The sequence below is a fragment of the Mchenga conophoros genome, linkage group LG18, assembly GCF_057382185.1.
Source record: "Mchenga conophoros isolate Kocher_MC1m ecotype Shallow Benthic linkage group LG18, M_conophoros_male_GT1.1, whole genome shotgun sequence".
NCBI classification, from domain to species: Eukaryota; Metazoa; Chordata; class Actinopteri; order Cichliformes; family Cichlidae; genus Mchenga; species Mchenga conophoros.
The window spans coordinates 29,459,814-29,472,894 of NC_140543.1; the positions used below are offsets into that span (position 1 = coordinate 29,459,814).

General features: G+C 42.0%; 1 protein-coding gene across 7 annotated transcripts in view; it reads left to right on the top strand.

Moving 5' to 3' along the window:
* Positions 1–13,081, top strand: part of carmil3 (capping protein regulator and myosin 1 linker 3) — a 101,396-nt gene that overhangs the window by 54,653 nt on the left and 33,662 nt on the right. For all 7 annotated transcript variants that reach the window (XM_085253418.1, XM_085253417.1, XM_085253416.1 and 4 more), the window contains exons 15-20: positions 810–886; positions 5,403–5,507; positions 9,687–9,756; positions 9,864–9,945; positions 11,972–12,068; positions 12,165–12,219. In XM_085253418.1, coding sequence (XP_085109544.1) covers positions 810–886; positions 5,403–5,507; positions 9,687–9,756; positions 9,864–9,945; positions 11,972–12,068; positions 12,165–12,219 — 486 coding nt within the window. The remainder of the gene's footprint in view (positions 1–809; positions 887–5,402; positions 5,508–9,686; positions 9,757–9,863; positions 9,946–11,971; positions 12,069–12,164; positions 12,220–13,081) is intronic.

Below are 13,081 nucleotides of genomic sequence, written 5' to 3' on the forward strand. Positions count from 1 at the left end.
GTTTAGTAAAAGGTTTTGTGCACTGGAGTAAAAATATAGAATTGACTTTAAGTGAAACCAGATGTTGATATGGGGAAAATGACTATGCAGTGGAACTGTTAACAATTGAACCATTTTTTATAAGCTCACCATGTTTTATGTAGAATATTTATGTAATGTATTTCAAATGTATTGAAAAGACAAGTACAAAAGCTCAAGTAACTACCTTTTATACTCAGATGCAGGGATTTAGAGTAAGTATTGTCCAATGCTAAGTGGAATGAATGAATGACGCAGGACTGTGAGCATCTTTTATCATGTACTCCTCTCAGCCTCAGAGTTTCACTTTGTTTAGTTTTCACCCTGTAGAGGAGAATTCCCAGCACTGATTTCTGACGATGTCATATTTCTTGGAAAATCACATGCAGCAGATGCTAAATGCGCCTGTTTGCAGTTGTAGAAAGTTAATGACAAACACTGCATTATTCTGTGGAAAGTCAAGCCATATGGCACAGAAAGGATCAAATAAATCCCGAAACGAGACTGCTTTTTGTCATGATTTGACCGCCTGTCGTATCTCGTTGTACTTGTCCTTTTTTACAACATGCAGAGCTTCTGCTAAATTCTATTTTTCAATTTCAAGCAAGGCTGTCTTTAAACTTCAAACTATATATTTACTCAAGAGTCTTCACATTGCTTTTGTGTCAGCTTTAATTTGTGCTATAACTGTTTTTTCAATACTCAAGAGCCAAAATAACTGTTATACAACACAATCGTGTTCACCATAGTGAACATGACACCTCCCATTTATCTCTCTGTTTCTCTGCCAGTTGTTTGGGGCCTTGCTGCGAGGCTGCTGCGCTGACCTCTCCTACCTGAATCTCTCCAAGAACTCCTTCTCTCACAGGTGGGCATTCACCTCAAGTGTAAATCCCAGTTTAGGCTATTTTTATTTGAATATAAATATATAAATATATATATCAGTTTGCTTAATATGACTCAGCCAAACAGCTCTGGAAATTTTCCAGTCAGGAGGCACAGAGGAGAGCGAGCATCATCATTTATTTCCCGTAGATTAGCGTTTAGCCCTGGACCTCGCTGATAGAATTAGCATACAAGCTCACATCGCATCCCTCATTTATTCTGCCTCGCTGCATCTGTGTGTGCCGAATGTTTCCAGCTTCCTTTAATGTACACATGTCTCTGTTTGCTAACAGGTTTTCTGTCTGTCAAGCACTTGTATGCATGCCCAACAGTGCTTGGGTTGTTGTTGTTGTTGGCGTGCGTGTTGTGTGCGGTTGAACCCTGTGTGTGTTTGTTATCTTCACTAGCAGGCAGAAGCCGTTCCGGCTCTCATCATGTCATGTCCCACAGGAGCCTGGGAGCTTCCCTGCTCAGCATATTACATTACAGAATTACAGAGAAAGAAGTTGGTGAAAAATGAGACTAATTTTAGACGGGAATTATTGTTCCAATCCCCAGGCTCCCATGCCTCCTTCTTTTCCCCTATCCGTGTCTACTTTTATCTACTCTATCTCTCTATCCATCTTTTTTTTTTGCACCTGTCTAGCAGCACCTCTATTTCTCCCCTTCCTTTTACTTATGGCATCTATTCTCCATCAGTCTTTTCTTTCTGCTTTTTATCGTTCCCTTTTTCATAACTCTTCTTCCCTCATTTATACCTCTCTCCTTTCCTTCCTCATCATTCTCAACTTATACGCCCCACTCTTCCTTCCCTGTATCCTTATCGCTCTACCTCCTTCTACACATTTTATCATCTTTACCTTTGCTCTTTCTCATCACATTCTTCCTGTGTTTGTAGTTCCTAGTTGCAGTCCTCCTGCTGCTCTTGTGGTATTAAATGCACGCTGGCTCGGTGCTGCCGGTCGGATGGCTGCTGTGTTGCCGTAACGACACGAAGGCACGAAACTGAACCGACTTGATAAGAACCGACCACCTGACTGCTGCTCATGAATATGGAGCGGGCTGCCTCAGACCACTCCTTTACCCTTTGCACACATACAGATGTGGTCACTTTTGACTAACAATGAGGAGTCTAGGAAGATGCTGCCACACAGACGTGCAGGCACGGTTACAAGTTGCTGATAGAGCTCTCTGGAGAGTGTTTCATGAGAGAGACAGTGACACCGTATCTGCTTATGTGACAGAAGCCATTCTGTATCCGTGCAGCTTTGACGGGCTATATGCTAATCGTTACAAATGGGTCAAAGGAGAGCTGCTGTTACACACACTGGGAGGTTATCTGAAAAGGAGCGACTTGTGATTGTAGTGCAGCTGCCGGGGTTTCTCTCACTACTGTCTTCCTCAATGTCTTTATCTTCTTTTTTCTTTTTTCTTTTTCCTTGTGACCTTTTCCTCTTTTTTTTAATCCCTCACAACTTCATTTTCTCCCACTTTTTCCCCCTCTTTATCTCACATTTTCCCTTTCTCATTTGCTCTCTCGCCATGCAGTTTAATCTTATAGCCAAGCTAACATGGTTTTGTCTGCATGGGGCGAATGTTCTAAAACAGGTTACTGTACTCTGTCAACCATGCATTTGCCTAATGGGAATTCAGACGCCACAGTTCGGCACGTTTACTTCCGCCCGTGTGCGTACGCCACTTTTAAAATGAGAGCCCGTTAAAAGTTAAATGTGTCCCGGTCAAATTTCTCAAGGCCAGCGTGGCAAGTTGCTAAATTATATTCTAATAGACAGTCATAACAGTCAGTGTGAAGCACTGGGTCGTGTGCACAAGGACAATAAGGGCTCGGGCTCACGCTGCAATATGCACACAGGAATTTGTTGAAGTGGAACAGAAATTGGAAGGGTGTAGTGATTATTCATTATATTCCCAGCCAGTCAAATTACTGCGCTCATATCTGTGAAGCAGCTGTGCCAAACACATGACAAAATTGTCTCAGCAATCAGAGGAGAGGAGAGTGCAGAGCAGCTTTCCCTTTTAGGCTATTTTGGGGTGCTGGTGCAGCATTACAGGGTGTATTACTAAAGACAGGTGATGTCTCTCTTTAGTTCTGGCGTGTTTGTGCAGTTTTCATAACCGTGGCTAAGTTTGCACTTGCTGTTGGAGATGCTTTGAGGGGACTTCCACAAAACGCTTCCTTCCCCAGCTATCCAGACAATTTTTTTAACATGAATCTTTTAACGCCCTGCTCTCTGAGACTGACGTAGCAGCTGCCTAGGCCTGACATATTTTCAAGCTGAAGTGTCAGTGGAAGAGGAAACACTAAAAGTAATTTGTGTGTTTCTGGATGTTGGAAAGTAAGGTTGACAAAGTGTTGATGAAGTTTGAAGGACTTGTTTGAAAGTGTGACTGTGTTTCTGAAATGGCTTAATTCAGATAACGGAGTCAAAGTGTTGATCGAGCTTAAGGAAGCCATTACAATAAGGTGCTAAAGCATCATTGGAAAAGACGAACCTTAAATGATTATGATATGTATGATTAAACTGTTAAAGTAAGGAATAAGCCTTTTATTGTAGTTTGCTGTCATATTAAACCAACAATAATTTGGTGAATCATCAATTGTGCAGTCAGGATAGATCAGGGACTCTGAACATATGGTATATATAACTCCACCATCACCCCTGGGTGGTAGTTTGTCTGTTCTTCTCAAGCTGGGGTGCTCTAACAGAGTCCTTGGAGTTTGGGGGTTCTGCTAATTAGGACTATGCTCTTCTGGATGGAGATCTCTGATGTTATAGTTCATACTGCTCTTGTTACCAGTGGGACCTGTTTGGATTTTACTTTTCAAATCTGCTCCAGTTGTTTCTTTAGCTCCTTGTACTCCTAGTACTCTATTTTCTCATGCTTCTTCTTCCTGATGTTGCTATCTGCTGGGATTGCCACATCTGTCACAACTTTTTTCTAATCTTCCGTGTCAACCACCTCTATGTCTGGTTGGTTGGCTGCTTGTCTGTATGGAACTGGAACTCCCACAGGACCTCAGCCCTGTTGTTCTCAACCACCTTTGGTGGGATTTCACATCGGGACTTGGGGACTTCTAGTGCATATGCGGCGCAGATGTTCCTGTAGCCTATCACAGTCACTAGGTTGTGCTTCCAAATGTATGCGTTTCCAGCTTGAATCTTACATCCTGCTACTATGTGTTGGATAGTCTCCATGGCATTTCTACACAGTCTGTAGAGACGGCTGAGCACTTCTAACTGTGGATCTGTTGCTCAGGGCCTATTCTAGTGGACAAGGACATATCGATGTTCAAAGCTGGTCAAAGAAAAAAAAATCATGCTGAGATAAAACTTTGGTTTTAAACTGTGGTACTGGGAGTGGGTATGACATTGATTTTGGTTAAAAAAAATGTTCTTCACCCTCAGCATTTCAAAATGCAACATGCATGCCTGTGCCTATGTGCTTCATAAAATACACTGGGTTTCAGGTGGGAGGGACTGAATATAGTTCAAATCCCTGGTGGCTGCTTTCATAGAATTGTTAATGAAATCAGCCGCAGCTGTGCTTTTCATGTCAAGTATAAAAGATTGTCTATCTCTCTATATATAGGGGGTTTTTTTGACTAGTGAACTATGAGGTAAATTTTACTTCTCATGAGTTTGCTTTCAAAGTGCCTCATCAGTGACAGCAATACTCATTTATCAGGTAGAAGCTAAAAAAAAGAGTTTTGTGCTGCACAAGTAAACAACATATCAGCCGCCTGAAAAGCAATAGCAGGTAATCTTTCCAAGAAAAACAAACTTCATCTTTCTGCAAGATGAATTCATCCTTCCCCTCACTCTCTCCTCCTCCTCCTCCTCGCCACTCATGACTTTATCGTTCCTCCTCTAGCCTCCCTTCCTCATCCTCCCCTGTGGTGAATTATGTGTACAGCGCGGGGGCTGGAACGGCAGATTGACAGCTTTGACAAGTGCTAAACAGATCGGAAACAGTACACTATATTCATTCCATGAATGCCGAGTACAGTGCCTGCTCTGACTCAGAGGAATGTTGTTCATACATGGAGACTTATTCTCTATGCTTCCTATGATGACGGGCTAATGTGCTGTATATGTCAGGCAGATGGTTAGATAATAGGTCCATGTTACCTTTTAAGTGATGGCAGTAATTAATGCCGACTTCACCTTTTCATGCTGTCGGGTTGATATAATACTGACCCAAATGTCGCAGCGAGCATCTTTTTTGCTTCAGCCTTCTTCTGGCTCTCTTCCCTCCCTTGTTCCCCCCCTGTCATTGCTCTGCTTGTCTACTGCAAATTCTCTGTCACTCTTTATGAGCGTATCAAGTCCTCCTGTCATCCTCGCTCTTGTTATAGATCAGTGTCATCCTATTTTTCGGTCTGCCTGATTAAGATTTAACTTAAATGCTCTCCTCGGTGCTCCTCTCCCCCTCTGTTTTAAAATCTTCCTGTTTTTTCTGTACTGTCCTTTTTCCAGAAAAGCCAGAGATTCTCTGCCAACTTTCCGTCAGTTCTTCAGCTCAGCATTCAGCCTCACACATGTCAGCCTGGCCTCTATGAAGGTCCCCCCTGATTCGATGAGGTGAGTCGCTGTGAAACGCATGGATTTTCAGGGAAAATCAAACTGGAAATTGGAAGTGCTGTGCAAAAGTCTTGAGCCACCCATCATTTATGTATATGAGGAAAATGGGAAAGAAGTACAACAATTTAATTTAAACATGTGGAGGCGTACATGGACATAAGTATATAAGGCAAAAACAGTTTGTACAATTCTAACAAGCCTGAAAGTCAATATTTGGTATAACCACCTTTATTCCTTAACTCAGTTGCTTTAAACAGTCTCCAGGCTTCTTGAAGGACATTCAATACTCTTCTTTGGATGTTGGCTGCCTTTTGTTCTCATCTCTGTCAAGATGATCCCACACTGCTTCAATAATGTTGAGGTCCAGACTCTTTGGAGGCCAATCCAAGACTGATGGTGTTTTTCTATCCATGTATGTTTTTACTGCGTTGGCTGTTTAGGATCATTGTCATGCTGAAAACTGAAGCTGTCGCCAGTCAGACATGTTCCAGATGTTGCTGCATGGTGTATCAAAATCTGATGGTACTTTTTTGTGTTTGTTATTCAGTAAATTTTAACAAGGTCGCTGACACCACTGGCCAAAATGCAGTGCAAAACTGTGACAGAGCCTCCACTGTGTTTTACAGACGGCTGTAGACATCCACTGTTGTAACCTTCACCTGAACCCCTCCATATATTGACAAGGATTTGAACCATATTTGCGTTAATGACTTTATAAGACTGGTTGCCAGTGATTTTCAGTCCAGGTCTTGTGCAATTTGGGATACCTCAGCCTTTTCTCCTCATTTCCTTTCCTTGGCTTCTTGACAGCCACCCTTCCACTGACACAGTTTCTGATCATGATTCATACGTCAGCGTTAAGTTGCTTAAGAAATAAAAAAAAACCCCAAAAAATAAAACCCATTCCTCTGTAAATGGCGAGGATTGAAAATGACTTAAAATCAAGCAACGTCCGGCGGGAGGAAAAAAACCCTGTTGCTTTTGCACAGTACTTCAGGATCTTTTGTATGTATTGTTATGTGTTACTGGACCTTGGCTCATTACATTGTATTTCCATATGACACAAAAGACTAAAGTTTATTTGATGGTGGAAAAAACAAGATATAATCCCCAAGAGTCACAAACCTGTATGCAGATATAGATAAAGGAGAAAAATGCCAAATAAAAAAGTCAGTCAGAAAAATGCATCAAAACAACCTTTCAAAAGCTGCTCTGTGAAGATGCTCATAGTTCTGACAGAAGAAGTGACCTGTGAAGAGAGAGGTCTCTTTTCTCTTATGACACATAGATCAAAGTCAGCGCTGGGCACAGTTGCCATAAAGGTACCAAAGCACTATATATTACTAACTGGCATGTTAAGTCTACATATAAAGAGGGTCAAAGAATATGCTCAAGCTCAGTGTCTGGCAGTAAACTGGTAATTGTATGCTGTCATCAGGACCAACCCATGATAATTAGGGGTGCATATGTCTGATAAGCCAAATTAGAATCTGTCTTTATGATGTGACATTATGACAAAACCAGTCACAAGAAATTGACTTTTTTGTCATCAGTCTTCAGGTTTAATTACAGTTTCATTCAGGGAGTCATACAAAGGAGTATTGTTATGAAATTAGCGCACACCCTAAATGGAGTTCTAAACAAAATTGGGTTGGGCTTTGCTTTAGCTCATAAGACTGTCAGTCGAACTCTGCTGCCATCCTGTTAGAGCTCATATAGGTTGTGCTACTCAAAATGCTCTAGCCTGCCCACAGTTGCTGTGGAGGTGCAAGCAGCTTGGCAACCCACCATTCCTGCTTTGCCTTTCATGCTGTGTCTAACTTGATCAGTCTCATACTTGCTGTCATTGGTGTCTGCTCTGTAATGTGCTAGGTTTGCTGCTGCTATCCCACAAAAGACCCCACACTGTCAAATATAAATTACTGCAGATAGAAATATCAATCATCTTTAGACTCTTGTGGTCCCGACCTAACTACTGTTAGTTTTGTATTCTAATTATGTATTGATACACTGGGTCTTCTTGATGTGGCTACAGTATAAATATTCTGCTGACTATATGTTTAGCTTTGACCTGTATATCATCATTTGTGACAGCCAACTGGCATCTGATTCTCTTCCACTTCATTTGGGAAATCTCTAGACGTGATGCATATACTGACTTGGCAAAATATCCTGTAATAAATGCCAAGATGCCAACAGGATGCGCTAATATAGACATCAAGCAGCTACTGAAATATTATGCTAGTATTATTAGAGGAAAAAAAGCTATAAATTACCTGCTAAGGAGACGCTGGAGAAAGTGTGTTCCTGTGCCTCCTACATACTTTATGACTGAAATTTGGAGAAGCCACTTACTCCTACAAGATAAGTTTAAAGTCCTTTTTGAAAATAGAAATATTACAGTAGGCTTGGAATTATGAATTAAGCGAATCTGTTGCTTTAAAAAACCTCACTTTAATAATTTTTGGATGATGTCTCCCAGCATTTCTACTACAAATTTCATGCACAGTAGGAGTAATGAAATCTGCAAAATAATCCAATTACGGGATGAAACGCCTTAAGTGAGCAAACGCGGACTTGAGGGAGACACGTTTCTTTCGTTATGATATTGGACGCAGCATTTCCCCCTCAGACTACCTGCCGAGCAGCTGTGCGATCAGGTACATTTTTTACTTTTGCGGGAGAATAGTGATGAATGGAAACTTTGCGGGTACAGCCAGAACTCATATTCTGTTTAGCTTCAGTGGAGGTTGATGATATATGTGGGTTATAAGACAAACTCGCGCATCTTGTTATTTTTAACTCCTAACCTTGTTCAGGGTGTCACTGGCAGTTTTGACTGCGAGTGCTGAAGAATGAATTCCCACTGGGGCCACTCCAGCTAAAAATGTATCCACTCATGATGCTGTAAGCTGCTTTAGTTTCAAAACACTGTATAAACCGAACTCAAGGAGGAAGACCGCTGAAGGCTTTTCGGTTTTCCATCCAAAAGGAGACTTGTAGAAATGGGAGAGCCCCCCCCCCCCCCCCCCAATGCATTATTTCTGCATTCCTATTCCTGTACTCTAACTTTAATGCATGCAGAGGCCTTGATAGGAGGAGGATAGTACCCTAACCTGTCCTAATTTAAAGCAAAAACCGCCCAGCAAACAAGGTTGCCATTTTTCGGTCATCATTGTTTCAGTACAAAAATAGCTTATGCCATATGGAGTGTGGTTTGCATCCAAACCACCAGTGAGAGTTAATCATCAAGGTGCACATTAGGCTTCAAATGCTTTTCCTTGACAGTGGAGCCAGTTCACTGTTCCGTTAGTTGACTGGCCTTCAATCAGTTGACACAGACTGAAGCCCCCGTGTTGGCCAGCTTCCACTGTGCTGACGTGTCTTTGTGGAGGACTCTATGCCCACCAGCTTCAGGAGATCTGTAGCTAAACCAGCTCACAAAGCAGCCAAGCAACAAAAAAAAAGGAGTTTCCCAACGGGGATAAATGGAGTTTTGCAATATTACAGTTTCTCTGCTAGGCGTATAGCCTGCTGAACACAATCAATAGCAGAGAAAACAAAGCAAAATGCCAGCAATTGGGATGATTGCGCGCTGCGTGATGGATCCCTGCCAAAATGGATGGAGCAGACTCCCCACTTAGCACTTTTCCTCATTACCTCCTCATGGTGCATAACTCTTAAATGTGTATTCATTGCACAAGAACAACCTCCAGCGGAGCCTTGATGTGCAAATGTATTTTCCCCCCGCATCCAGCTGGGCTTGTGTAAATGTACAGTCGCTACAATCGGCCACTTCTGAATAAAACTTGAAGGTTTTTGAGGTAATTTCTGTTGCCAACTTAGTGAGCTATGAATCTTATATTTAAGCTACTTTTCTCTAAATCCTTTAAGATGGTTCTTAAACTTTTAGGTGTGCAGAGGAGAATGTGGGGCAGGAGGGGGGGTTGTTAGAGGGAGAAAGGCGATTGGATTTAAGTGGAACTGATTTTTACTTATTTTTCTTTTCCAATGTGGTTTTTGCTCATCCTTGTGCCTCAATTGACCTCTGTTTCTCAACATTTCCTCTTATCTAACTATCATTTTCGTACCCCTTTTTCTATATCTGCTTCACGATTAATCTGTATTTCCTCTCTCTCGCTCTCTTTCCCATCCCATCCTACCTCTGTTTTCCTTCAGGGCGCTGTTCCTCGGTTTGTCCAATAACCCTCATATCACTGATTTACACCTGGACATCAGCAGCTGTGAGGTACGCTCTGTCGGCCTGTACTCAGGGTGTATTCACTCATCATCTTCATATATCACCTCCTGTGGCTATCCCATCATGCTCTGCTCCTCTCTGTCTGCCTTCCACAGTTGAGGTCAGCAGGTGCCGGGGTGATTCAGGAGCTGTTTCCTCGAGTTTCATGCGTGGGGACTTTAGATATCTCTGATAATGGTAAGAACCCACAAGGGATGCACTTACAGGGGTTGTTGTATGTGTGTTGGGTAGCTGTAAATCGTATAGACTACGCCATTATTGTTTTGACTCCATCAGCTTTTAAATTGAATGGCTTTCTTTTAAACTAAACTAGTGAACCAGTCTCAGTCCCTAGAGCCTGGCTGATTTATCGGTGGGCCAGTACTGTTGGTTGATATTGGTTATTTCCTGATCTATCTGTCTGCATTTTATAACAACCAGTAAATGAAAATGTAAGTAGAGCTGGGAGAAGCACCCTTCAGCTGTGAGTGTTGACATCGGATAGTTTGAGGTGAATCTGCAGCTTCACTGTTGGCAGCACTTGTACTTGAAATGCCACAAACACAACAACCAGAGGCCTGCACTATGAAGAGAGTTCATCATACCCAGGGTGTCTTACTGTTATCTGGACTCACTTACCCTCCCTGTGGCGATCAGTGGTCACACGGAGCTGGTTATCGGCTCGCTAACTAAACCCCTGCATGTTCACAGGCTGGCGTTGGCATCTTCTGACCCATCCTAGTGATGGAAAAGTGTTCTGGCAACAAAGTAGCTGTTTTTACAAAGAAAAATGAAACTATGGGAAAATATGAAAAGGTTAAATGTATAAAAGAGACACGGCAGTGCACACCCACATGAATGCGATTAGAATTTACTAGTCTACTAGCATGACTGATAAAATGAGAATGATATTTTGAAGCATGAATAAAGAAGCTGATTCCAGTCCCCTTATCTGTGTGAGTTTAGTGGCTGAACTAATGTATTTCTTCATAGTTCAACAATGATGTAATCATTCATGGCGACACCAGATTTTTGTCTTTACATTCAAGACCTGATTACCAGCTGAGCATAGTGAATAAAGACCTGCTGCATCATACCACTGATGATGCAAATGTATGTGTGAATTTGAATCACTGTGTTAACATACCAACAAAGGCATGTTTTGATTCTTGCCTAATCTTAGTCCTGTTTGTGGGAGTTATCGAAATCTCTTTTAAAGACCATTATTTATGCAGTCCAATTAAATTGTCTTTAAATAAATACCATAAACTACTTGATGCCTAAAAATCTGCTATTGATTGTGTTGACTAGAACTACTGCAAAGTGTAGTTCTGTTCATGATGCATGTCCATATTTAGTTTGATATATTTTCAAATTTTACAGGACTGTTCTTCACCTTGAAGTTTCAGTAAAAAATCTGACACTTAACCAATGAATCCTGTGATGTTGTAATGGGTAAAAACTAGAACTAAAAATATATATTGGACTGTTTTTACCTCCTACCCTGCTGACCGCTGACCAGCTCGTTTCCCAAACAGCCAGTAATCTAGTTATAGTATTATAACAGAGACGCTAATAATACCTGAAACATTAGCTGCAAGCAGCTTCCGTCACCCACCCTCCTTGAATGTGTCACAGCAAGCTTTCGTAAAATGAATGCACTTCACTGTGAGCGCTGGAGTTTATTTAACCCGCAGATATTTTTGATCCCTGAATGAGGCATTTTACTCTGAAATATCTTGCCATGGTAACCGCTTCCATTTAGCAGCATCCTCTATCCTTGAGCTTTTGAAAAGGTGAGTGGGTGTGAGAAGGAGGAGGTTTAATTGGGAGTATTTTGGAATTTCAGTGGGCAGTGAGATTTTGTTCCAAAATGGACTATGAGAGAGAGAGAGGGAAAAATGGAGCTTTGAGGGCCAGAAATGTTAGCACCTGGCTCAGCAAATCATGAGTCACTGGTATAACGGCCCAGTAATACTCAATTTTATGTAATAAAATACGACTTGTTCGGTACTTTATACCAGTTAATGGATTGCCTATTTATGGTCCAGAATAACTTGAAGTTTCAGGCATGTTTCTACTTTTTTATTGGCACGTACTAGGATGTAATTAAAGGTCTACTTTGAATGAGTTTTCACATAAGCTCCACTGAGCGTACCACTGCTGGCGTTGCGCTCGTACTCCAATGATGTGTGTTGGCTTCTGTTTGTGTGTGTGTGTGTAGGTTTGGATGCTGACTTGCTGGCTGTCATCCCAGCGTTCTCCCGGCATCCCTCCCTCAAACACCTGATGCTGGGGAAGAACTTCAACATCAAGGGCAGGTATGGACTGCGCGGGGGGGGAAGCAGCTGTGTGCAGATGGTTTGTGGAGATGATGCAGATGATGAATGCTTTCCCTCTTGTTTCTGCCTCCTCAGGGTGCTGGATGAAATTCTGCAGAAACTAGTTCATTTGGTGCAAGAAGAAGAGTGTGTGAGTTTGATTATGTAACATATTGTGTGTGCACAAATTCTCTGTGGTGTCATGCTCAGATGCACGCCCACGCGGACCTCCGAGATTTGTCACTGTGCGCACAAACCCTCGCTTGTCACAGTTTAATTCTTGTATCCTCATTCGTGCAGTCTTAAGCTCCATCTCCCACCTGCCACACGCGCAAGGTATAAACATGTACACGAGCCACGCTGTCTACGAGCCAGACGAATGATTCATTTGGTCTCAGTTTGTACGCGGGGCTCCCGAGGCTCTCTCTGCTGCGCAAATTCAGCATGACAAGTAGCTTACTCAATTATTTACCACTGTTGATGGTGATAGTTCACAACGATGCTCCAGAAGCGAACATGGACTGATGCTTGTATGAAAGCGCACCAACACTGGCCCAGGCGGTTGTAAATGTGCACATTTAAAGGAATTACACAGGCACTTTATCAGAGGTCAGCCATAGTCAGCTCACACATTAAGTGTTGAAAACACAAGCATCAAAACAATCTGTGAGTGTCCCCTGCAGACTGTTGGCATTAGTGTTAGTACCATGTTAACGCTCTAGTATGAGTCATAAAAGGCTTCTAGCCTCAAACGTGAGAAAAAAGAAAACTCTCAACAGACTAAATGAAATGAAGATGATTCTGAATGCATAAGACTGCTATCAGTAGGGATAAGGAAACAGTTTGTTTCATAGTCTGTACACCAGGAGTGTGGATTTTAAAGGAATCGGTCAACATGTGATTGAAGTGCAGATTTTCAGCTTTAATTCAAGGGGTTTAACAAAAGTGTAGCATAAACTGTTTTGGAACTGCAGCAATTTTTATACACAGTCCTCCATTTTTGCTCAAACCTA